Source organism: Aspergillus costaricaensis, assembly GCF_003184835.1.
Source record: "Aspergillus costaricaensis CBS 115574 unplaced genomic scaffold BO79scaffold_2, whole genome shotgun sequence".
In the NCBI taxonomy this organism is placed as follows: domain Eukaryota; kingdom Fungi; phylum Ascomycota; class Eurotiomycetes; order Eurotiales; family Aspergillaceae; genus Aspergillus; species Aspergillus costaricensis.
This window is the reverse complement of record NW_020291802.1, coordinates 603239-628267: the sequence shown is the minus strand read 5'-3', so window position 1 is coordinate 628267 and position 25029 is coordinate 603239. Positions and strand designations below refer to the sequence as shown.

General features: G+C 50.5%; 10 protein-coding genes across 10 annotated transcripts; 7 read left to right on the top strand and 3 right to left on the bottom strand.

The window, feature by feature from the left end:
* Positions 1-2320: 2320 nt before the first annotated feature.
* On the top strand, positions 2321-2873 carry BO79DRAFT_213166 (uncharacterized protein; the record flags this gene model as incomplete). The annotated part of the gene is made up of 2 exons (XM_025683199.1): positions 2321-2588; positions 2743-2873. The coding sequence occupies 2 exons, from the start codon at positions 2321-2323 to the stop codon at positions 2871-2873; spliced, it is 399 nt and encodes a 132-aa protein (XP_025544384.1).
* A 1874-nt stretch (positions 2874-4747) lies between these two features.
* BO79DRAFT_224016 (uncharacterized protein) lies at positions 4748-6381 on the bottom strand (the record flags this gene model as incomplete). The annotated part of the gene is made up of 6 exons (XM_025683639.1): positions 4748-4933; positions 5599-5649; positions 5695-5742; positions 5875-5954; positions 5998-6063; positions 6312-6381. 6 exons carry the CDS (start codon positions 6379-6381, stop codon positions 4748-4750), a joined length of 501 nt encoding a protein of 166 aa, XP_025544383.1.
* Positions 6382-6500: 119 nt separating this feature from the next.
* On the top strand, positions 6501-11133 carry pmcA (putative P-type calcium ATPase). Its single transcript, XM_025685773.1, has 2 exons — positions 6501-9640; positions 9693-11133. The coding sequence occupies exons 1-2, from the start codon at positions 6620-6622 to the stop codon at positions 10971-10973; spliced, it is 4302 nt and encodes a 1433-aa protein (XP_025544382.1). The 5' UTR covers positions 6501-6619; the 3' UTR covers positions 10974-11133.
* Positions 11134-11705: 572 nt separating this feature from the next.
* BO79DRAFT_186088 (glycine decarboxylase subunit T) lies at positions 11706-13533 on the top strand. The gene is made up of 2 exons (XM_025680448.1): positions 11706-12130; positions 12186-13533. Exons 1-2 carry the CDS (start codon positions 11733-11735, stop codon positions 13234-13236), a joined length of 1449 nt encoding a protein of 482 aa, XP_025544381.1. The 5' UTR covers positions 11706-11732; the 3' UTR covers positions 13237-13533.
* A 289-nt stretch (positions 13534-13822) lies between these two features.
* BO79DRAFT_242254 (glycoside hydrolase family 92 protein) lies at positions 13823-16546 on the bottom strand (the record flags this gene model as incomplete). The annotated part of the gene is made up of 7 exons (XM_025685193.1): positions 13823-14420; positions 14486-14586; positions 14648-15096; positions 15143-15282; positions 15331-15653; positions 15695-16347; positions 16414-16546. 7 exons carry the CDS (start codon positions 16544-16546, stop codon positions 13823-13825), a joined length of 2397 nt encoding a protein of 798 aa, XP_025544380.1.
* Positions 16547-17551: 1005 nt separating this feature from the next.
* On the top strand, positions 17552-18795 carry BO79DRAFT_206505 (PaaI family thioesterase). Its single transcript, XM_025681986.1, has 3 exons — positions 17552-17765; positions 17879-18603; positions 18657-18795. Exons 1-3 carry the CDS (start codon positions 17603-17605, stop codon positions 18687-18689), a joined length of 921 nt encoding a protein of 306 aa, XP_025544379.1. The 5' UTR covers positions 17552-17602; the 3' UTR covers positions 18690-18795.
* Positions 18796-19207: 412 nt separating this feature from the next.
* BO79DRAFT_267751 (MBL fold metallo-hydrolase) lies at positions 19208-20503 on the top strand (the record flags this gene model as incomplete). The annotated part of the gene is made up of 4 exons (XM_025687068.1): positions 19208-19387; positions 19548-19678; positions 19743-20016; positions 20078-20503. The coding sequence occupies 4 exons, from the start codon at positions 19208-19210 to the stop codon at positions 20501-20503; spliced, it is 1011 nt and encodes a 336-aa protein (XP_025544378.1).
* Positions 20504-21282: 779 nt separating this feature from the next.
* Positions 21283-21642, top strand: BO79DRAFT_250170 (uncharacterized protein; the record flags this gene model as incomplete). Its single annotated transcript, XM_025685799.1, has 1 exon — positions 21283-21642. One exon carries the CDS (start codon positions 21283-21285, stop codon positions 21640-21642), a length of 360 nt encoding a protein of 119 aa, XP_025544377.1.
* A 792-nt stretch (positions 21643-22434) lies between these two features.
* On the top strand, positions 22435-24134 carry BO79DRAFT_284156 (H(+)-transporting V1 sector ATPase subunit C). Its single transcript, XM_025688223.1, has 5 exons — positions 22435-22901; positions 22968-23062; positions 23118-23209; positions 23274-23766; positions 23822-24134. The coding sequence occupies exons 1-5, from the start codon at positions 22601-22603 to the stop codon at positions 24005-24007; spliced, it is 1167 nt and encodes a 388-aa protein (XP_025544376.1). The 5' UTR covers positions 22435-22600; the 3' UTR covers positions 24008-24134.
* BO79DRAFT_186076 (adenylyl-sulfate kinase) lies at positions 24105-25012 on the bottom strand. Its single transcript, XM_025680447.1, has 2 exons — positions 24922-25012; positions 24105-24852 (listed from the first exon to the last, which is right to left on the bottom strand). Exons 1-2 carry the CDS (start codon positions 24927-24929, stop codon positions 24225-24227), a joined length of 636 nt encoding a protein of 211 aa, XP_025544375.1. The 5' UTR covers positions 24930-25012; the 3' UTR covers positions 24105-24224.
* Between the last annotated feature and the right edge of the window lie 17 nt (positions 25013-25029).

Here is a 25029-nt window from a genome sequence, read left to right as displayed (position 1 = left end):
GAAAAAAAATACTATCAATCTAGCATGAGGATACATATTCTCTTCTACTTGATTGTTATCTTATTTCTGGCATCTGCATTTACACCCACAGTTTAGCATTATGCCAGAGGCATCATGGATATTGTGTTAAAATTAACCGTCGCGATGATATGTTGTCTTTAAAAGAGGCCCATGACGGAGATGGCTATCTCTTATCTGCGTGTCCTGTGAAAGAGCATAGCATGCTAAATATATTGACTGCTATCCAGTCTACCCAGCAACGTCTAGGTGCTTTTGATGGTGCTGGTTGGCAGGAGGGACACAATAGGTCGATAAGGGCTGATGGTTTCTTCCTGTGATGATAGTATGATAAGCTGCAGATCAAAAGCAAACTGGTACTTCTGTTACCTGACCTGCTAGGGTAAACGTACAAATCTGAGAAGGTTTGATCAGGGAGTCCGTTAATACAGGGCTGTACCAGACAAGACTAACCCTACTCCTAGGTACATTTCTTGTGACTGACTGGTGGCATCAAGGATCTGGGCGTCTTCAACAGCGTCCTGATCAGGCCTCTGTGGTCCGGAAATCCTGATTCTCGTCTGCTGCTCCAGGCCCTGATGACAAGACGAGAGCAAGCACTAGAAGAGTACGACCAAGCTCTATGCCTCATCTACAGTACTCCAATAGGATACTCAAATAATTTCTAGAATGTACTTTCATTCTAAAAGACATATAACCAGATCGCTTTGTTCTTCTGTGTACCACAGCTTCTTAAGGTAGTGGCCTCCAAAAAGCCAAAAGCTGGTAGGTATGATACCGCCTGACAAGGCTGAGTACATGAAAAGTGTAGCCGAAAAGAAATGCATAACCTTCCCCAGTAGCATAAATCAAGCCGCTAATGCCTCCTATATCAGTGTTCGAAGACAGTTACTATATACGACCTCAGTTTGAGCAACTCAACGGTATACGGTTAATTAATGAAACTCCAATAGTCAGAAGACCTCCGAGCGAGACTCTAAGCAGAATGGACATGATAGTTTTGCCCTTTCTCTGGCGTGCTTTCCGCCTCCTTGAACCATATCCTTACAGGTAGACCAGGCTTAGAAAAGAACCAAATGTTCAAGTTGCCGAAATTTGAGGATAGTATTCCAAGATGTAGGGGTGAATATATGTTTTTGATCAAATTAGATTTCAAGATGATGTTCGGTTGTTAGGACAGAGGTGTTATTGGTCAGAGACCACGTAGGCAGAGGTGGCGGGGATATAGGTTATGCCTGGCTAAGTGAATGTCCGAGTATAAACATGATATTTCGGTCAAAACCCGCATTCTCTGGGATATGGACGTTGTTGAAGTACTTTTGTGTTTGCTGAGAGGGAGAACTATGTACTCCATCTGGGATATATATATATAAAGACTCAGAATCTGACTAATTGTCATCAAACTGTCGTAAAGTAGGAAGTGCTCTGAAAGAGTCGTGGACACTAATTTGCTGCGACATCTCTGAGACAGCTTCTCCTCTGGAAGGATATATGCAGGGGACTAAGTGACGAACAATATGCTAAGATTGGTGTCTGAATTCAACTGCTTCTGAGCTTAAGTAGTGGTTGTATACTATATTGAACCTACTAGTAGTAGAAGGTTTTGGGGAGCGCTTAGGGTAATGCAACGGCTTCGGCTAGCTACTTATATATACAGATCAGTTCTGTTGGGCAGTCACCGGAGAATTAGGATGACCTTCAGTTGCCAACAATTAAAATACTATACTAATTGCGGAAACTTCCATCTTCACTCACTTATCCTAGCTTGCTGCTTGTCATATTCACAATTAACACACGTGATGTGGCTGGGATAAAAGTTGGTGAAACATTTGAGTCCCCTTCTGCTGAGTGGCCATTGGTATATTGCTTTGGTCTACTTGGTGATATGTTGTACTGACAAGAACCCAGCTCAGCCGCAATCTATGAAAGTCGCGTTATCCATTGCCTGTCTGTTCGGATTCTTGCTTTTCGAAAGGCTGAGACTCAAAATGCTAACTATGAGTGATACTTACCACAATGAGCCGTCTCCATATCGCATCGGTGCAGTACTAATCATTCAATCACACATACCTCCTCTTCCGTTTCCAAAAAAGAAATCTTTCAGCAAGATAGACTGGATAATTCGCTCTCTCCCCTAGAGCTATGTCTCAAGAACCCCCCGTTGCCAGGCTCTGATGGTCACAGCTTAATTAATATCCAGTTGATCGAGGAACTGCAAACTGGCTTCCGTAAAAGGTCCCAGGTATTTATTATCAGATGTGTGAATATCTTTCAATCTTCAGTTCTACCGACAGATCAGGACATGGTCGCCAAGTTCTATGACCCTCTCTACCACGACCATGACGATGGCAACCCTTTTCGGGCAGCTGACTATGATTACTCGCACGAGTGTGCCTCTTATAAGCGCTTGTCCGAGCTAGGGGGTTCTGTTCTTCCCCGATTCATCGGCTCTTACACATTCAAAACAAAGATCGGTGGTTCTCCTCGCCAAATTCGTTTGATTTTGATTGAACGAGTCAATGGTCTGCCCATGAGTCGCCTAGAGCCCAATATATTCTCAACAGAGAAGCGTAAGGGCCGTCATTATTGACTTGGGAAAATCTGTTATTGGACGATCACGCAATCCTTCCAACAGTGCAGAAGAGAGCGAATGGTTTCCTGGCGTCCCGATTAGTCCACTACTTCAATGGAACATTTATTATGGATATCCTAACAGCTTTGAAGATTGGATCGACTGGCCGTGGCAGAAATGGCTTGAGGTTCAATACAAGGAGACTGAATCTGCGATCACAGATGAGCAACGGCAGAGGTGGCCAGTGTATGACTGGATGCTGGAGATTACATCATTCTCATGATATGGTGGGAGATGTTTTGAGCCCATTTAGTGACAATTTCTAGATCTCCCGGAGAGTCTAACAACTTAGCAAGAGATACAAGCTGTTCTGAATTATCTTCGATGTTCCACCACTATGTTAAGACTGACGTCCATGTGATAGCAGGCCATCACTTCCTCAGATTAAATTACAGTGAGCCATTGAGAGCGTCTTGTGATTCCAATTCAGGTAGTTCTTTCCGACAAAGCAACCACCCATGAAAGTCATGAAAGCTCTTGGTCCGCGCCATCCTCTACGTACCTACTAGCATCTACGTAGCACTTGGACCGAGACATGCGGATCCAACCCTTGAATCTACTGTATGTTGACAAGCAAACAGACGAACGAAAGAGAGACAGCAGCCCAAACCTACTTACTACCTACCCAATCCAACCTTATTACTGTCCAGAAACAAAATGAAAGGGAGAAAAGCTCTCTTCCAAGCAAGCTGACGACATCCGTGTCACCCGGAGCTTGTGCTTGTGGTGGCTATGCTATGCGCATGTAACCAGTCGGCTAACGCAGAGCTTAGCATAGGCGGATTGACAAGTCAGGTTGATGGTATTATTTGCTTATCCGTACGGGAGTAGATACATACCCCATAAGGGTTGGGTTTTGGAATGGGGTCCAAACAAGATATGATGAGACTGTACACCATTGTGGTAGGTGTCAGGTTTTATGAAGCTTCCCCTCCGGGATCATCGTGATGATGGTGGTGGTGGTGGTGCAACGGGCAAACTGATGAGATGGAATAGGATAGGACGGAGAGCTCCGCCCGGAGAATTAATATAACATGACAATAACAATACGCGGGAAAGTGTACTGCATTGCACTGCACTGCACTACTCTACAATGATGAACATATTGATAGATGCATGATCTGATGTCACCAGGTTTACTTGCTGTGGATGTAAGTGGAAATAGGATGCGCCGGATATGAAGTCAAAACCAGTTCAAGTTTCCAAGTCTTTAGACTAACTAAGAAGGAATGTTCTTCCAGACGAGGATAATAAACACATTATTATTACCCTCCGGCTAAGCTAAAGCTAACCTTACTTCCCTGTCGACTTGCTTTTTAGTACGTAGTATGCAAACTAGACTAGTCAGGTTCCCATACGTGGATTAGATGGATGGGGCCCTTTTTTTTTTTTGCACCGCCCCCTTCCTGCCAAGTCTTGTTTTCTTCTTTCTTCCTCTTGTTCCTCTCCTGGTAAAGTAGACTATTTACTGACGGAGAAAGTTAGGTTGGGGGTTCGGGCTGTTCCACAAATCTAGACTTGTTGGCGGGTTCTCTTCGTCATCTTGCGTGTTGTTGACAGGATATTGGTGATCTGTTTTAACATAACCGTTTGATAACTTTTATTTATCCGTCCTTTGACATTCATCACAGTTTCTCGGGTGGCATGTGGTACATGGAATATTCTTTCCCTGGCGAACCCGGCGGTTAGACCTGATGCGTAGCGTGCATTAGCTCGACTAGTCCAAACATTAATGCATCGTCATTAATTTGATGACTTCTTAGTAAGTTACTTAATTAGCGAGTAGAGCGATGAGTAGATAGATAGACAGATAGTAGTCTAGATAGATAACTGACTAGTCTAGTTTATTGTTCTGCGCCGCCTCTCTATCTACTTGGTTGATAGTACGTGGTCCGAGTGGAGCCCCTTTCTTGGGGGTCAAGTTAGAACACTTGAAGAGGCAGGTCCAACATCATCACGATGGATACCCTCATCTTGAGTATTATGAGCCGAGAACAAGAAATACAGTGCGGCATTTGGTCCGTCTAAATACCGCTAGCGTTCTGGGGACCATCTCGTAAACGGCATTGGTAGCATTGGAGGTAGAAAGTATCTGCCTCACTGCTGGTAAATCGGGAGAAAATTGGCTGGTGATGAGTTAAGGTACGTGGATGGAGCACGTCCTGCTTCGGGTTCCATTCCCCTTAATTCTAGCTCGACCGTTAGTCTGGAGAGCGAGGGATGCACTACCGAGGTGTGGATTTTGTCTCTTCCGTCACCACTTTTCCGTTCCCTCCTCCCTTTCTAGTAAGCAACTCATTAGTAGTACCTACTTCATAGACTCATAGTCTAGATGTCACTTCGGATTATTACTTGCACTGAAAAAGACCTGTTTCCCCAAACAGGTTTGGAAACACAGAAACAGAAAAGAAAGGGAGCAGGACAATCATATCAATAATGGCGGGTAATAATAAAGGCCTGAAAATTAATGAAATGGGAATAAAATAAAATAGAATTTTCTGAAAGGGGGAAAGGTGGGAAAAAATCAAATCAAAAGACTTTCGATGACGGGGTCGAGAATGAGGCAGTGCAAAAGTGAACCGACGAGTTACGTTACAGCTTTGGGCGAGTCGGAGCTCTGCAGAGGTCATTAGGCCCGTTAAACAATCCCCCCCAAGAAACCAAACACCCCCAGCGCCCTGTTTTGGTGGCAAGGAGGTCGCCTCAATCCGTGGATATTCCCGTTAGAGGTCAGAAAAAGGAACAGAATGATTGAAAGGCGCTCTCCCTTTATATGGATGGAGGTTTCCCTGAAGATCGATAAACCAGGTGCCCTGACGAAGCAGAACCATCAAACATGGGGTAGATAGTCAGCCATCGGGCAATTGGCAGCTTTTCTTCTGCAAACAAACAGCTTTCGTTTCCCAAACTTACCACATCACTCGATCTGGACCAACCGGTGGGTCCACAGTGGGGCAGATAGCCGTAGTGATTGGTCTTTTGCAGGATAGGTGCAGGGTCTACCACCGAATCATGCTGTAGTCGGTAAGTAGTAGGTACCTTACCTGACAGTACAACTGCGCCTGCCATTCCTCTTTCTTTACTTCCATGATCTCAGTCCCTCTATCAATCGTTCTATCCACCCAACTTCATGATGTGTCGTTGTTCTGCTTGATTCCCCAATTTCTCCCTCCCCCATTCATTCTCCCTTTCTCCCTCCACTTGACTTTCTCTTGCCCTTAGACCCTCTTTGTCTTCGCTTCATTCCGTAATTTACCTCCATTGGTTCTGTGCTCCTTACGCAGACACAAGTGAGGTTCGGTCGCTGGATTGTCGGTTTCCCCCTCCAATTCCCCTCAACGCAAAACGTCTGTCCATTCGTTGGCTTTCAAGTAATACCTCGTCGCTGATAAGCCCTTCTAGCACTGGCAGTGCTTTTAATCCGATTATACTTTGCCGGGATTGGTCCCACCATCGGGTCGCGTTTCGATAATTGTCACCTCCGGATGTGCTCCTGATACGACGTTACTACGTGGTGTGGGCTCTCTGGTGCTGGCAAAGCTTGTCAACCTTCATATTCCACCGTTGTCCTTCCCTCCTTTTCGCTTCACTAGTCGCCTGTTTCCCGTCTTCTCTCGTGCTTCTCTCGAATCGCTGTTGAATCGATGTGGACGTTCCTTACTCCCACGGCCAGTTCCGCGCATTCGTCTGTTTAATCCGCAGCGCCAGTTCTTAGTGTAGCTAGAACACATGGGATATAATACTCGCGCATTCCTCTTCGGTGTCCGCTATTGAGCTTAATCGGTTGCTACTTGCCTCTGGAATGATACCCACTTCTCTTGCGTCTGGATCCGACATTTTATGATACGGCGCTGTTCAATTGTTCTGCTCCTTTTGGAGCCGCATTCCTATTGACGTCTAGTATCCTAGTCCGTTGCCATCGCTCCCAAGACCCACTCATCTCCGGTTGTTTCACCCCTTGGAAATATCATGCCGGATTCCAAATCGGATGGCCATGATGCTAGGCAGTCAGGGTCGACTCCCCTGCGACGGGAGCGGGCCCCGACTATCACCATCGATACGTCGGCTGTAACGTCCTCAACCGACCAGCAAGAACCCCCGCAACAGATACTTCCTACCCCATCCCACCCCTCCTTACAAGTGTCTACCGAAAATGTTGATGCGCATGATATGAGCGCGCTCTTGAGCAGTGGGGGTGTCTCGCCATCGTCAGTCCGCTCTTTTGCGTCATCTGAGAACCGGGACTACGAGAGTCGTCCTACATCCCCGCACAATATCTCCTCTCCCGCCTCGAAAATGACGGAGAACATGTCGAATTCGAATTACCTGGCTGTCCCCGGCACCAGGTCTCGCGGTAACTCGTTGGAATCTGAGGACTCGAATAATTCGTATACCAGCTCGTACGGGGGAGATACCTATGTTCCCACAGCATCTCACGGCTCGCGCACCGATTTGACCCAGAACACGATAATCTCCGATGAAGATGCCCTCAAGCCGGATCCGGGGCGAGAGGCCGAGTTTGAGGTGGAAGACAACAAATTTGCATTCGCGCCTGGCCATCTGAACAAGCTATTGAACCCTAAGAGCCTGGGGGCATTTCATGCGTTGGGAGGGTTGCGTGGAATCGAAAAAGGACTTCGAACCGACGCGCGGAGTGGTCTGAGTTTGGATGAAGGAGACCTGGATGGTACAGTGAGCTTCGAAGATGCCACCAGCACGCAAACGTCCGAATCGCTGCCAAAGAACGCTTCCTCGACGCCAACGAGCCCTCCCAGAACCGACACGGGCTCGTCGAAACATGTCGAAAATGCCTTTGGGGATCGAAGCCGCGTCTATGGGAGGAACAAGCTTCCTGAAAGGAAGGCGAAGAGTTTTCTGGAGCTGGCTTGGATTGCATACAACGACAAGGTTCTGATTCTGCTTACGATAGCTGCAATCATATCTCTCGCCCTTGGAATCTATCAGTCTGTGACGGCAACGGGGAAGGAAGCACGTGTGCAATGGGTAGAGGGCGTGGCTATCATTGTTGCCATCCTAATCGTGGTCGTTGTGGGTGCCGCTAACGACTGGCAAAAGGAACGCCAGTTCGTCAAGTTGAACAAGAAGAAAGATGATCGACTGGTGAAAGTGGTCCGTTCCGGGAAAACAGCAGAGATCTCCATTCACGACATTCTCGTGGGTGACGTTATGCATCTTGAACCCGGTGATCTTATTCCAGTTGACGGTATATTTATTACTGGCCACAATGTCAAATGCGATGAATCCTCTGCGACCGGCGAGTCGGATGTGTTACGCAAGACTCCTGCTCACGATGTCTATCGGGCGATCGAGCAACACGAAAACGTCTCGAAGCAGGACCCGTTCATCGTATCTGGTGCCAAAGTCTCTGAAGGTGTAGGGACGTTCTTGGTTACAGCAGTCGGTGTTAATTCAACATACGGAAAGACCATGATGTCTCTTCAGGATGAAGGGCAGACCACCCCGCTACAATCGAAGCTAAACGTGCTCGCAGAGTACATTGCAAAGCTTGGTCTTGCTTCCGGATTACTCCTGTTCGTCGTGCTTTTCATCAAGTTCCTTGCGCAGTTGAAAGACATGGGCGGTGCATCTGAGAAAGGACAAGCTTTCCTGCAGATCTTCATTGTTGCTGTGACCGTCATCGTTGTTGCTGTCCCAGAAGGTCTTCCTCTGGCTGTCACCCTGGCGCTCGCCTTTGCAACGACCCGAATGCTCAAGGACAATAACCTTGTACGTCTGTTGAGAGCCTGTGAAACTATGGGTAATGCCACCACGATCTGCTCCGATAAAACAGGTACCCTGACGGAAAACAAAATGACCGCCGTCGCGGCTACTCTGGGAAAGAATCTAAGATTTGGAGACAAGTCCACCGAAACCTCTAGTCGTCCAGACGGCGACCGGGGTCGCGACCCTGCGACTACTCTTTCTCCCTCCGAGTTCGCATCCAGCCTTTCTGCACCGGCCAAAGACCTTTTGATTCAGTCGATTGTATATAACTCCACGGCATTCGAAGGGGAGCAAGACGGTGTAATGACTTTCATCGGTTCGAAGACGGAGACTGCCCTCCTCGGATTTGCGCGTACGTATCTCGGCCTAGGGTCGCTCAGCGAGGCGCGGGACAACGCAAATCTTGCTCAGATGGTGCCATTTGACTCCGGACGCAAGTGTATGGCGGTGGTCGTCAAGATGGAAAATGGTAAATACAGAATGCTGGTCAAAGGTGCATCCGAGATTCTGGTTGCGAGATCCACTCGTATTGTTCACAACGCTACCCAGGACTTGTCAGAAGGGCCCATGTCGGATCAAGACCGGTCTAACCTGGACAATTTGATCAACCGTTATGCATCTCATTCTTTACGAACTATTGGTCTGGTGTACCGGGACTTCGATCAATGGCCACCCCGTGGGGCTCCTACTCAGGAGGAGGATCGTTCGCTCGCTGTATTCGATGCAGTCTTCAAGGATATGATTTTGTTGGGCGTCTTTGGTATCCAGGATCCCTTGCGACCGGGTGTGACCGAGTCCGTTCACCAGTGTCAACGTGCAGGTGTTTTTGTGCGTATGGTGACTGGTGACAACATCATGACTGCCAAAGCTATCGCCCAAGAATGCGGTATCTTCACTCCTGGAGGCATTGCTATTGAGGGCCCCAAGTTCCGTCAGTTAAGCAGCCGTCAGATGACGCAAATCATCCCGCGGCTACAGGTTCTGGCCAGGTCAAGCCCCGACGACAAGAAAATCCTGGTTACTCAACTCAAAAAACTGGGTGAAACGGTGGCTGTGACAGGCGACGGTACGAACGATGCACAGGCTCTCAAGACGGCTGATGTTGGCTTTTCTATGGGAATTTCTGGCACTGAAGTGGCCAAAGAAGCGTCCGATATCATCCTCATGGACGACAACTTCACCTCGATTATCAAGGCTATGGCTTGGGGTAGGACAGTCAATGATGCTGTTAAGAAATTCCTTCAGGTATGTTTTTGTATGATTCCGTGTTTCGCAAGCAAAGCTAACAGAGCTGTAGTTCCAACTTACTGTCAACGTTACTGCCGTGGTCCTCACTTTTGTTTCCGCAGTAGCGAGTGGAGATGAGGAATCTGTCCTGACAGCAGTTCAGCTTCTCTGGGTTAACCTTATCATGGATACTTTTGCGGCCCTTGCCTTGGCTACGGATCCCCCCTCACCTCATGTTCTCGACCGTCGACCTGATCCTAAATCGGCGCCGTTGATCAATTTGACTATGTGGAAGATGATTATCGGACAGAGTATCTATCAGTTGGTCGTCACGCTGGTTCTGAACTTTGCGGGACAATCGATCTTTCACTACAAAACGGCAGACGACCTCGACCGGCTTGAGACGATGGTGTTCAACACGTTTGTCTGGATGCAGATCTTCAACCAGTGGAACTGTCGCCGACTCGACAACAACTTCAATATCTTCGAGGGCATGTGGCGAAACTTCTGGTTCATGGGGATTCAATTCATCATTATTGGTGGACAAATTCTCATTATCTTCGTTGGTGGACAGGCGTTCTCTGTCAAGCGACTCAATGGAGCTCAGTGGGGTGTTTCGCTGGTTCTAGGCGTAATCTCGCTGCCGGTAGCCGTGATCATCCGATTGATACCTGATGAGTTTATTAGCAGGCTCATCCCTCGGTTCTGGCAGCGCAAGAAGGGCCCCGAGCTACTGGTATCCGACGAGGACCGGCGGTTTGAGTGGAATCCTGCGCTCGAGGAGATCCGGGATCAGTTGAAATTCCTCAAGACGGTTCGCGGAGGTCGGTTGAGGCATCTCAAGCACAAGTTGCAACATCCAGAAGAACTCCTCCCAAGATCACGAAGCGGGTCACGGTCCAGAGAAAACTCGATTCCGGGTACTCCTGTTGGCGAACACAGCGACAGCACCCCGACACAGCCCCCTACTCCCGATTCCCGCTCTAGACGACGCACTCGGTCCCGCTCGAATTCAGCCTTCGGGCCTGCTGCTGCGATGGCCGGTGTGGTTGCGGGAAGTATTGCGGGCTGGTCTCCAATCGAGCGGGCACCAGGTGACGGAGAGGCTTTCAAGGTCCAGACGGACAGTCCTCATGGAGGCCTGGATAAGCAGAAAGGCATTGAAATCCACCCCGATACTGCGGCTGATGACCGTATCCTGGGAGATTACCAGACTACCTCGAAGACCCCTCCGAGCCAGAACCCAGGACTTCTCCCGCACTTTGAATACGCACCTCCGGAGCGTGCTCCGTCCCACCGGAGCCAGAGGTCTACGTCTCGGCTGTCGCGATCTAGCCAGAGCCAGGCGTGATCGCAAACCATACTCTTCTCCCAAATTCCTCCAGCCTTGTGTACTTACCACCTGCTCTCTCTTTGTTCGCTCAAGTCCTTCTTGCCTGTGATTTAAGTCCTTTCATGCTAGATGTTACTGCGTTTTGTGATTTTACTTGCCGATTCGTTGCTTTTCTGGGACTCGATTAGCCTTGTGCGGAATACTGTGTTTTTAATATCCTGGGGTGGGGTTGGCGTATGTGATTCAAAAGGTGTACTCGTTCGCGGTTGCTTGCTTTTTAGACACTCCTCGCATAGGGATACGGACCTGGTCAAAAGGGGTCGGTTGCTTGCTTTACTCTATTTATTAGTCTCTCTCTGTACATAGCACTTCTTGCCTCGCCTGAAGGTAGACTCGGGTTGAGAAAATACAGTCAATCTCGATAAATCCCTATCATAAGCATATTTGTTTATGAACTTATTCCATAACCACAACAACACGCTACCACACCGACGTAGCCCCAGACTCTACTAGTAAAGCCCAGATTCGCAATTACTAGTAGTTCACCTCTTCTTTAGATGTTTGATAAACAATTCTAATCATGCACTAACCGAATTAGGCCTGTTACTGCTTCCCGCGGAGATGGCCTATCACCATGTGACTTTTCCGCTTATCGCGGGATTCTCCGCAGCGGCGATGGAGAAGTACTTCTACTGGTACTACTGCCCTTGCTTTTTCTTTTGTTCTTCCTCATTTCATTTTCTCAATTTCCTTCTTCTCTCGCAGCAATTGTTCATCATGTCTGCTGTACGTTCCGTGAGAAAAGGTCTTCACCTTCTGGGCTCGAGCTCGCTTGCTCGCCCCGCCTCTGTTGCTGTCAATGGCGCATCTCTGCTCCCGCGGCAGCTGGCAGCTTCTCCGCGCGCTCTCCGCCCCGCGGCCAGCTCCATTGCTGCTGCTCGTCCCCTTCCCCGAGTGACTTCGCTGTCTGCTCAAGGAGGTGTTCGATATGCCTCGTCAGCTGCTCCATCGGGTCCAGTGAAGAAGACTCAACTGTATGATCTTCACTTGGCCCGGGGTGCCAAAATGGTCCCCTTTGCGGGGTACTCCATGCCCTTGCAGTATTCCGACCTTAGCCATGTCGAGAGCCACAAGTGGACTCGGGAAAAGGCCAGTCTTTTCGATGTGAGCCATATGTGCGTATACCTCTTTCGTCTACTGCCCAGGGCCTTCTCAATTGACCAACTACAGGGTTCAACATCAGCTCAGCGGCCCCGGCGCTCTTGACCTCCTCATGAAGGTCACCCCCTCCTCCCTCGACAAGCTCAACCACAACCAATCCACTCTCTCTTGTCTCCTGGAGGATGGGACTGGCGGCATCGTCGATGACACTGTCATCACTCGTCGTACCGATGACTCCTTCTACTTCGTGACCAACGCTGGTCGTCGCACGGAGGACTTGGCCTTCCTGCAAGCCGAGATCGACACCTACAAGCAAGCCCACGGCGCCGACAGCCTGAAGTGGGAGATCCTCGAGGACCGCGCCTTAGTCGCCCTCCAGGGCCCCAAGGCTGCCTCTGTCCTTCAATCCCTCGTCACCCCCGACGGCGCCACCTCCGACCTCTCCACCCTCTACTTTGGTAACTGCCGAGAGCTGCACCTCACCTTCCCCGACGGCACCACCACCCCGCAGCCCCTCCTCGTCTCCCGCACCGGCTACACCGGCGAAGACGGCTTCGAGATCTCCATCCCCACTGCCAGTGACGCCACCCTACCTGCTCGCGTCACCGAGCTCTTCCTCTCCAACCCCGACGAAGTCCGTCTCGCCGGTCTCGCCGCGCGCGACTCCCTCCGTCTCGAAGCCGGAATGTGTCTCTACGGAAGCGACATCTCCACCTCCCAAACTCCTCCCGGCGCCTCCCTCACCTGGCTCGTAGGCAAGGAGCGTCGTGACCCCGCCACCGCCAACTTCAACGGCGCCTCCACCATCCTCCCCCAGGTCGCCTCCCCCAAGACCCTCTCCCAACGCCGTGTCGGATTCACCGTCGAGAAGGGCTCTCCTGCCCGTGAGGGCGCCATCATCGTCGATCTGAACGACGAGTCCCGCACCCAGATTGGTGTCATCACCTCTGGCCTTCCCAGCCCTACTCTGGGCGGCACTAACATTGCCATGGGCTACATCAAGAACGGACTGCACAAGAAGGGCACTGAGGTTGGCGTCCTGGTGAGGAACAAGCTCCGCAAGGCTACGGTTACCGGTATGCCTTGGGTTGAGAGCAAGTTCTATCGTCCTAAGGCTTAGACCCTTTCCCTTTAGGTCGGTTTTATTGGCTTGGATGTGGATGGACGGGGTGATATAGGAGTGGGTGTTTGGCTTGGTTTTCAACAATAGATTCCCCCCTGATGATGATTCTTGATGGCTTGATGTTTGACGTCATTGTTTGTACATAGATTCTGATGATTCATCTTTTTCTTTTTCCTTCCTTTTTCCTTTTGGGTCTCCCTTTGGGGACTAGCAATGGGTTCAACCCTGTCGTGATGGCTGCTCCGTTTGTCGGCGAATGTCAGATTGTGAGATGTGATATAATCGAAAAGTCCCGATATTCCCAATCAGGTGTAATGCAGCACGTACTTCTATCTTATTCATAAAAGTGTGATATGTAGGACAAATCACAAAGTATTCAATCTTACCTAGTGCTTGGTATTATAAACTACGAAGTTATGTCTTCTGCTCCTGGTCCTGCAAAACAAGAGGACAACCCCCCCGGTAGAATTGATAGGGAAGAAGAAGAAGAAGAAGAGTACACCCGCCTCTCTGACTAACCCCCCGACGCAGTTCCTACCCATACCGTAAGAACATAATCTCAGTGCCACAGCATCCCCTACCCTCAACCATCCACCCCAACCACACTCCCCGTCGACAACGACGGCGGCGCATCCCCCACCCCAGTCCCCCACTCACTCTCATTCCTCCCCAACACCAGCACGAGCTCCTGCCCCTCCGTGAAGAACTCATGACCCACATAACTCTTCGTATACGGCTGGCCATTCAGCGTCGCCGACTGAACATAGATATTCTGATAGGTGGGGTCAAAGTTGACTGTCTTCACGGTAGCCGTCTTGCCCGTCAACGGGGAGGTGATCTGGACGGTTTCAAAGAACGGAGCGGTGATAAGGTAGACGTTTTGCCCGGGGTTCGGAAACAAACCTATCATGGTCATGGCGACGAAGGAACCCATGGCGCCGGAGTCGTCGTTGCCGGGGAGGCCTGTCGGCGTGGGGTTGAAGTACCGTGGGATGTAGTAGTGGGCGCGCGCGGTGGATTTGCCCGGCCGGTTGGCGTAGTGGTATTGGAAGACGGTGAGGAAGGCGGGCTCGTTGCCGATGTAGGTGATGCCCTGGTCGTGGAGGTAGTCGAGCCGGCGGGTGAATTGGGTTGGGCCGCCGAGGAGGGTGATGAGGGTGGACATGTCGTGGGGGACGAAGCTGAGGGGGTTGGTGGTGGTTAGTTGGGGGGGTTGGTTCTAGGTGGATTGGGGATGGGGGCATACAATTGGTATTCCCAGATGCTGGACTCGAAGGTCTCGGCTCCGTTGTTTTGTAAGGAGCAGGATCGTCCGCTTGTGTCGATGTTGGAACATGTTAATGGGTCCTGGATGGTATACAATTTAGTTCGGTTTGGGGGGTAGAGGTGGATTGGAGGAGTTACTGACTTGAGATCCCCAGGTTCCGTTGAGATATTTGGGCTGGAAGAAGCCCTGGAAGCCTGTGTCGGTGCCGTTGAGATACGAGGTTTGGTCTGCTCGGAAGAGGTTCTGCCAGTATTGCGACCTTCCCTCGTACTTTTCGGCATCGCCGGTTTTGTTCATGGCCCGAGCCATTTGGGCGATAGTGAAGTCATTGTACGAGTATTCCAATGTGCGGGAAATGCTCCGAGTTAGGGTACCAAAGCCGATGTAATCGAAATCTTCCACAGGGATGTAGTTTAATGCCTTCCAGCTCATTAGTCCTCCACGTCCCTCGTTTGACCAGTCGAATGGTTCCTCCTCGGCGTCCTTCACTACAGCTGCATAGCCTGCATCCCAGTCGATGCCGTCTGAGATGCCTTTGGCGTATGCGTCAGCCAGAATGACGTCGGCGTTCGAGCCACCCTGCGTGTAGCCTGAGAGGGTTAGTTTCAGATATTGCTGGATAGGGGTCATACATACCTTTGCAAAGCGACATGCGGCAATCTGGGAGCCATCCCAGATGCCGCTGTGTATCGATCAATGAGCGAATTATGCGAGTGAGTGAAGCTGGATCGAAGATTGTGAGAAACGGCATCTGGGACCGGAACGAGTCCCACAGGCTGCAGAGATCAGCATTGAACAGATTATTCCGGGGTCACACTACATACCAGTAGAACGAGTCAAAGTAGGGCTCGGAGCTGTCCCACAACGGGTTCTCTCCTGTATAGTCTTGTGGGTTGACCATGGTCCGGTAGATCCCGCTGTAGAAGTTGGTAAGCATACTCGAGTTGATGCCATTCCGTGATACACGGATCGGAGCCATCTTCTCCGTCCACATGTTCACAGCTGCAGTTTGAGTCTTGTTGAAGTCAAAGTCGGGGATTTCAGCTTCTGCATTCTGACATGCCTGGTCGCTGCTGATGAAGCTCAACCCCACCCGCGCATGGATCACATTGTCCGCAGACGAATTGAATCGGATAAAGGCACCACCCTGAAAACTGTCAATATGACATACATGTTATCGAGGCATACGTTACGAACCGGCAGCGGGTATCCATTGATGCTCCGTGATATGGTAAGGTTTTTGACATCTACGCTGGCCCGTGCATCAACGAAGATGCCATTATCTCGGATATCACCAGCACCATGATAGTCGGCGCAGAAGTACGGCACATAGGAGCCGCTTCCAAAGCTGGGAAGAAAGCGTGCATGGCCGGTCATGCGTCCTGTGGTAGGATCTACGGAAATAGTGCCATTGTCCTGGCGAGTATCCGACAAGTCGGACAGATCTAAGAGGATCAAAGGGCTCGACGGCTTGTCGACCGGAAATTGAAAGCGAAAAAGAGCCGTATGATGAGCGGTTGTCATGTCCACATGGATACCTGAGCTCATGTTTAGCCCAAAGTACCCGGGACTGGACTTGACCGATGCAGAGTCGTAGGAGGTCGTCCGGTCCTTCTTGGGATAAGCGCAGCCATTGACATCGTCGTCTTTGCAGGTCACGTAGGGGAACAGAGGGAAAACGCCCAAAGAGGGCTGGCCACCCGTCCCCGAATCATGCATGCTAGAAAATCCGGTAATACTACTGCCATCGTAGGCGAAGCCTCCCTGATTATTGACCGAGTCCGTATCGGCGACAGCCTTGGCCATGCCATATGGGACCGTTGCGCCCGCGAAGACATTACCTGAAAAACACGGCGGTCAGAATCTCGCCCTAAACATAGCTATTACGGGGTAAGCCTCGTGCATACCTCCATTAGCGCTTCCAATCAGAGGATTAATGTATTGTAGAACATCATAGTCGTCGACCGACGCGGAAGAGTTGGCGCAACCTGCAATGCAGGGGAGGGCTACAGACACTGCCAAATGCTTCCAATTAATCATGTCGGCGAAGATTGATTGAGCAAGGGAATGACAGAAGCGAGTGACGGGCGTGGTATATGTTTACACGATTAGACTGGTATGCTGACATGGCCATCAAGGGAGACAGGAATGAGACCATGTCCCCGAGAGGAGGAGGGGGGAGGGGAGTACTATCATCGACATCCTTAAGCATGAAGAGCAATCTCATGCCCCTGATATAAATTATTGACCAGGGTTATCGCTGCAATGTAACCTTTGTGGCTCCGTATGACCAGTCTGAAGCACGATGATCGTGCAGGCAAGCGTTTTTAGCGTCTCTCCCTGGCATGAAGCGGAAGGGTCATCTGTACAACAGAGAGGCCTGAGTCCCGCGGGAAGCTGGGTCAGTTGCTTTTTCTATCTACATGAAGCGCTACCAAGCATGATTCTGAACCAGCATAGAGATGTGATGGAGACAGCATGGTGGAGCAATCTGATCGACGAGACGAAGGAAGAGGAAGAGCAGAAGGAGAAGGCAGATAAGATGCGGAGGCGGAGTTATTGATCGGGAAGGATTGTCAGATTTACCGAATTGGAAGGACAGACCATTTAAACCCAACTTACCCCTATATTTTATAAGGGGAATCTGGAAAGTGATTTCAGTTTCTCTCGCCATCAGGACTACTGGGTACTATCCCTCCCCCGACTCATACAATGGACAATGAGGAAGTTGCCAAAAGTCAATTGCAGGGCCCCTTGCAAGAGCAGCCGAGGTTCCAACGCAGTGCCGCCCCGCCCGACGCCAATCAACGGAGCCTCGACCGATTTTCACGATGCGGAAAACCATGGGACTTTCTCCTGGGAAAAGAACAGGGCGAGGGCAATTTGAATATTTTCGCTGGAACTGGTTTTGAATGGCGCCGCAAAAGCAAAGCAACATCGAGGCTCTGCTGATCTGATCGAGGGGCTCCTTTGCGCTTTACCCCCCCAAAGTCCATTCATTCCATTCGACTCTCCTTTTTCTGTTTCTCCCTATAAGAAACCTAAGAAACCCTCTCGTTCCATCTCCAGTGTCAGAGAGAGTCCACAATCGTCGCCATGCCGCCGGTCCCAACAATGCTAGGCTCCACTACCATGGCCAGAGCTGTTGCTCATGCTCTGCCTCTGTCGCGTTTGCCTCCCACCCAAATTTCTGCTCTGTGCCGAGGCATCTCCCTATCCCAGCCTCTTGCACACAGAGTTTATTCCACTGCTTCTGCAGGTATGTATTCCCCCCTTCCTTGCACAATACTTTATGCTTTGAATAGCATTCAGACTATATAAAAGCACTTATTCAGAATCAAGTGCTCTAACTAATCACAATCAAACTCACAGAGGCCGCATCCCTCCCCTCACAAACACCTCCGACTCGCTCCCGCTTTCGCCGCTTCGTCGGATTCACCACTCTAGCAGTCGTCGCCTTCACTGCTGGCTTGACCTACCAAACCTCCAAATCTGTGTCGCGCATGATGACGCTCAGTCTAGCTACCGATGAGGAGACTCTCTCCGCCTTCGTCCCTCACGATGAGTTCTCCAAGGAGGTCAACGACTATATCCGCAACCACCCTCTGGCCGTGTCGCTGCGCAACGATCCTGCTTTCACCGAGTCCCGCCCACACATGAAGATACCGGAGAAGCTGCGCGCGCGCACTCTCACAGGCGGCACACTCGCTGGACCGGACAAGATTGTGGCTCCTCCGCTAGTATTCTGTGAAGAGGGCGGAAAGAGCTTGGTCTCGATTTTCTACCTCGGACCCAACCTCTGCGGTCACCCGGGAATTGTGCACGGTGGATTGCTGGCCACATTGCTGGATGAGGCTATGGGACGCTGCTGCTTCCCTGCTCTGCCGAATAATGTGGGTGTGACCGCCAACTTGAACTTGGATTATCGCAAACCCGCCATGGCCGGCAACTATGCCGTTTTGCGGGCGGAGACTGTCAAGGTCGAGGGTCGGAAGGCCTGGGTGGAAGGTCGCATTGAGACTCTTCCCGAGGACGGAAAGGAACCGGTTGTGCTCGTGGAGGCCAAGGCCCTGTTTATTGAGCCCAAGCAGGCCGCGGTAGGTTCAGATGATCGAATCATGATGCAAGACGAGGCTAATCAGACATGCAGGCTATGTCGACTCTATACAACATGACCAAATAATTGGCACCCATTTGATTTCGATTTGATCTATAAATATTGGATAGTACTTCTTTCGGAGTCATTGCGACTCGAACATTTAACAGGCGTATAAATGGTTGGAGAGCTACATTTGGATTGTACATATAGATAACTTCTGTTCAGTATACTATACCTATTCTAGATTGTGAATTTTAATTTACAAACCCAGAGCACGAGAAGAAAAAGGCCGCAGTAGCTGCCGTTGTGGCCTTCTCATGTTGCATTAGGCTACAGCCCAGGTTATGAAGACACCGTGGAATTGCTATGATCATTGTCGCACAGGCGTCAACCTGACTAATGCATAACTTGTTATCGCATGGATATTCAGGTCCAGAGGATTGCAGGTCCATGTTTACTTCTAATAGAGTTTCACGATCTGGAGGTTGCATTTGACGTCACACTCACGCCAGCTTGTGAACATCCCCAAACCAACACCAGCTGCTCACTACGAAGTATCAACATCCAGCATCATACTACTTCGACTGGCGCAATCATCCACGATGGCTAAAAGCATCACTATTGATCCCAATGACCTCCAGCCCCCGACAAGACACCCTCCGTCCTCTGACGACCCTCCCTTAAAGCTCCCCCCAGCCAAAGAAAGCAGGGTCCATCCCGCCAAACCAGGCGGAGAGAATGCGTCGATATACTTCGTCGGCACTGCCACGACGATCATGCGCGTGAATCCTTGCTAAATATAATATCAAGCTATGAACTAACAAAATGATGCAGACAATGGCATGGAATCCGCATCATGACTGATGTATGTACCACATGCGCCAATCCGGAGGTCTAGACAGATGCAGGGGATATCATTGAGATGCTAACTAACTAGCTCAGCCCAACTTTCTCCACGCAGGGGACCACGTCCACCTCGGCCCTGGAGTATCCTCGACTCGAAAGACGAATCCGGCTGTAGATCTGGAAGAGCTACCGCGGATCGACTTGGTGCTTCTATCTCATTATCACGGGTAGACATCCATCTTCACATAAGAATGGATTGGACAAGAAACAGGCTGATGAACGAAATTGTAGCGATCACTTCGATCAGAAAGTCGAAGCCTCTCTTCGTCGTGACCTTCCCATCGTTACGACACCCCATGCCAAATCCATTTTGACTTCTAAAGGAGAAGACTCGTTCACGAGAGTATCCAGCGTGGAGGTATACGAGCAGCTTACAGTCGATATCAAACAGAACCAGAATGACGCACAGCGACAGCAACGGCCCAAGCTCCGGATAACCGGTATGCCAGGGAAACATATCCCGGTTGGAAAGCCGTTGGAAAAACTGAATGAGTTAGTTGGGGCGGTATGTTTCTTCCTCCATGTATAGTCTAGCTTGACAGACATTGATTAGTACAACGGAGTAGATCCCTCCTACAAACGGATGGATGCTCGAGCTAGGCTACGGTGACAACAACGACAACGCAGACAGTTTCACCTCCGGTTATAGAATCTACATCTCAGGGGACACGCTCATGTTCGATGATCTCAAGGAGATTCCCCGTCGGTATGCAGGACAACCGATCGACCTGATGCTGGTTCATCTAGGTGGCACGACAGTACCCTCGCCGTCCATGTTGCCATTAGCAATGATGGTAACCATGGACGCGAAACAGGGAGTGGAACTGATCAAGTTGATTCGACCACAGGTGACTATCCCCATTCATTATGATGACTATGACGTGTTTGCAAGCTCGTTGGATGATTTCCGGGCACAAGTACAGGCCGCTGGGTTGGATGGGGAGGTTGTGTATCTGGACCGGGGAGATGAGTATCAGTTTCGTGTCTCGTAGGATAAGAACAATGAATGGATGGAGGGATGGATGGCAAGAGGCGAAAAGAACTTAGTTCACATCTCAACCAGGGCTGACCACGGCATCGCACCCCGCCAATCAGCACCGCTTGATCTTAATCGGACTCGTACATCCCGCCCAACCAGCGATATTCCCTTTTTTGCCATGGTGAGATTGATTGTCACTTTTTTATTTCCATTCAATAAGATCTCCTATGTGTTCATCGACCTGTCAACGTAATCACCCCAGGTACAAATATCTCAAAAATAGGACGTTGTCACACTACATCTGCAGTGAAAGACGGAAGTTTAAAAACAAAGAAAAAAAAGGTACCCTTATGATGTCAGAGTGAACCGGTAGTTACCACTTAGTTACCCATTACTACTTATCCATCATCTGCTACATGACTTATAACTACTGAGTGAATGAAACATCCAACCAACCATTGACTACAAAAGAAAGACGTACTTACAGTACTTTCTTGCTCATAAGATCCCAACTCAGCCCATATAAAGTACCTCACATCTACCCTCTGCAGATCCTCCTCAACGTCTTAGACGTCATAGTGACTCCAATCAATCGTCTACTTACCCCAAACCGGGGCTTCGATATCTCATCCCTCCATCCAATCCACTGGCACTGGCTTCGTATACAAAAAAGAAAATAAAGGGCGGAATACGCCGCTGATCTTCATTCCTTCACATCAGTCTTAATCCAATCTAATCTATCAAAGATCAACAACATCTTCAAACTAAGAAGACCAGATCGATAGAAGAAAAATGTCCTACAACAACAACAACACCCACCACCCCATCGCCTCAGCAGACAAAGTCCCAACCATCCACACAATCCATCCTATGAAACGCTCAACTTCCTACTCTCCCACCGCCCAGGAGAGCGGCGACGAAGAGTACAAGCACCACCACATCAAGAAAGACAGTGCGAGCAGCACAGTAGCCTGTGGCAACGACCATAGAGTGAAAGCGGCGCTGACGGAGCTTCTTAACGACGATGGAGTGAGATCTAATGCGCGCGGAAGCAGATCGGTACAGAACTTGCTGATGGATACGGAGAAGGCGTTGAGGAAGCAGCGTAGGGAGTCGCTGTCGGGACGGGCTTCGATTTCGGTGGCGAAGTGAGGTGATATTGGTGTCGATATGGGGATTTATCTTTAATTATTTGGTGATGACTTGATTGTCGAATGGTGACTGCTTTGCGCTGTATGCAGGGTGTGTATGTGGCATGGTCGTCGAGTCGGATTCCTCGTGCTGGTCTGGTCTGGTCTGGTCTGGTCTGGTCGGTACAAGAGGTGCGCGCTGTGTCGATGAGATGAGGGTCTAAGCTGCTTCTGATGATGGTGATGCTATGTGAGCTGGCGGCATATGGGGGCTGTTTGGTTCAATATGGTTTCATGCAGGGTGGTAGTAGGGCTGGAGGTTAGAGGCACAGTTGATGCGCCGTTGCAGGAGCTGAAACGACATGTCTATTGGTGGCAGCACAGTACATATTACAGCCTTAAGGAGCAGTCGCAAAAGGGTTTCTAGGCCAGATATGTCAATTAATTTATTCTTGTGTTTATGTACATTTTGAACTCACTTGTATTGTGTTCTACAACTGTAGAGAATAGTATAAGATGCGGCGCGGCCTATATACTACCTACTTACTAGCTTATAGTTAGTAGTAGGTGGCCTCTTCGATGCATAACACATCAACAACAGTAGTATAACCCTAAGCTATCTAATCAGACAATTGATACCGTAATAGACGAAATAGAATAGCATCCCCTCCCTCATAGAGATAGTATAACTTCCCCCAAAATCAACATGTACCAATCAAACCCACCCGACGAAGCCAACCACCGCCGCCGACCGCCTCCGAGTGACGACCGACCGACCGACCGACCGCAATCGATCCTCCTCCGCACCAACAGCTCCAGCTCCAGTCCAACTCCAACCAACCTCCCCCCTTGACCTCTCTCTCTCCACAGCCCATCTTCCCTAACTACTTTTCCCCGTCTGCACCGCCAGACCACATGCGTGGCACCCCCCTTACACCCAACTAGTTACTTACTAATATCATATACCCCCCCCGGCCACCATGTCCAAATCCACCAAGTACCTCCTCGTCTCCTTCCCCACGTCCATCACCCCCTCCCACCACCGCGACGACGCCCTCGACGCCATCTCCGCCACCGTCTCGTCCGAAAATGGCTCTGTTGCGCCGTTCCCCATCCCCGAGTTCAAGATCGGTACGCTCGATGCTCTGGTGCAGCAGGCCGACGAGCTGGCTAAGCTCGAGGCTGGGTGCCAGGGGGTGGTGGCCAAGGTTGGCGATGCGCTGAAGAATATTCTGGAGGGGGATGAGGCGCAGATTGATAAGATGAAGACGGTGAATGATAGTATGTTTGTCACAGAATATTCTATTGGGAAGTGACGTGTTTTGTGTTGACGGGGTCTTTTTCTAGAACCGGTGGATCAGTACCTGCGCACGTTCTCGTGGAATAAGGTCAAGTATAGGGCTGATAAGCCGTTGGGGGAACTGATTGATTTGCTGCAGAAGGTAAGAGTCCTAGCATATGGATAGGGGTGGTGGAGCATAGCTGACGGGTGAACAGGAAGCAGCGAGTATCGATAACGACATCCGCTCGAAATATACCCAGTATAATCAGGTGAAGAATACGTTGGCGACGTTGCAGCGGAAGCAGACGTGAGTTGCTATTTTACTTTACGCACTATGTCAGGAGGACGTTGTCTGATCTGCTCTGCTATAGGGGCAACCTGTCCACCAAATCCCTCTCCTCGGTCGTCGACCCCCGCACCCTCGTCCGCGACTCCGAATACATCGAGACGCACCTCGTCGCTGTGCCCGCCCAGCAAGTCAAGGAGTTCCTGAAGATCTACGAGACTGTGGCGCCGATGGTGGTGCCGCGGTCGGCGACGCTGGTTGCCTCGGACGACGATTTCACACTGTACGCCGTCACGACGTTCAAGAAGCACAGCCTGGAGTTTGTGCACAAGTGCCGTGAGAACAAGTGGATTCCGCGCGACTTCAAGTACATCGAGGGAGGTAAGGAGGAGGAGCGGAAGGAGTTCGAGCGGGTGGGTGGTGACGAGCGCAAGCTCTGGGGAGAGACGCTCCGGCTGGGACGGACGGCGTGGAGTGAGGCCGTGATGGTCTGGATCCATGTGTATGTGCTGCGGGTGTTTGTGGAGACGGTGCTGCGGTATGGACTGCCGCTGGACTTTGTGTGCACGTTGATCCGGGTGAGTTATATCTTTACTCTTGTTGATATTATGTGTTTATTGCTAACTAGACCAGACTCCCGGAACGAAGCAGGCAGACAAAGCGAAGCGCAATCTGGACGACAAGTACTCCTACCTGGCGGGCAATGCGTTCGGGCGTGACAAGAAGGGCCGAGTGAAGCGCGACGACCCGGGCGAGATGCACGGCGAGGGCGGGCCGGAGTATACGGCATATGTGTATTATGAGTTTGAGTTCAACTAGCCAGCGGCCTTTGCTAGTTTGCACCATTGTTTTATGCTTGGATCTATTCTCTTCCTGTTTATATGTCTAGCGTACGTACATAGAAGTACTCCACCCCCAGCCTAAGAATCTATTCAAAAGTAGTAAGCAGTAAACAGTCAAGCCCAATTCCTATATACAACCAACAAATCTCTATCATCTATCTACTCTAAACCCCCATCCCCACCAGTGGAATACTCTACTCCTTCTTAGCAGGCAAATACCCCTGCTCATCCAAATACCGAATAATCTGCGCAACGGCCTCCTGCACGGGCACCTCATGATTCTTGACATGAACCTCAGGCTTAACCGGCGCCTCATACGGGGCACTAATCCCCGTAAACTCCTTAATCACACCCTCCCTAGCCTTCTTATACAACCCCTTGGGGTCCCGCTGCTCCGCCACCTCGACAGGCACATCAACATACACCTCAACGAACGGCAGACCCGTCTCCTCTCCGGGCGTGGGCACCTCATGCAACTGTCTCGCGGTGTCGCGATCCTTGCGGTACGGCGAGATGAAAGAAGTGATGGCGATAGCGGACGAATCGGCAAACAGCTTGGCCACTTCGGCAATCCGCCGGATGTTCTCGTTCCGGTCGGCTTCGCTGAATCCAAGGTCCTTGTTGAGGCCGAACCGGATGTTGTCGCCGTCTAGGCGGTAGGCGTGCACGCCACGGTCGCGGACGAGCTGGTGCTCGAGTTCGACGGCTAGTGTGGATTTGCCGGATGCGGAGAGGCCGGTCAGCCAGATTGTGAGGCCCCGTTGGGAGCGGAGGGTGTTGCGCTCCGTGCGGGTGAGGCCGCTGGCGTGGTAGGTGATGTTGCTATTTGGGGGGGAGGGTTAGTTGGGGGGTTTGGGGATAAGGGATTGGGGATGGGGATGGGGGACGTACGTGGCCATTTTGAGGGTGTGTGTGGTATGGGTAATTGGGAGAAGGAGGAGGAGGGTTTGGAAAGAGGAGGGAAGAGGAGGAGGGGTTGAAGTACGTAGAAAAAGGATT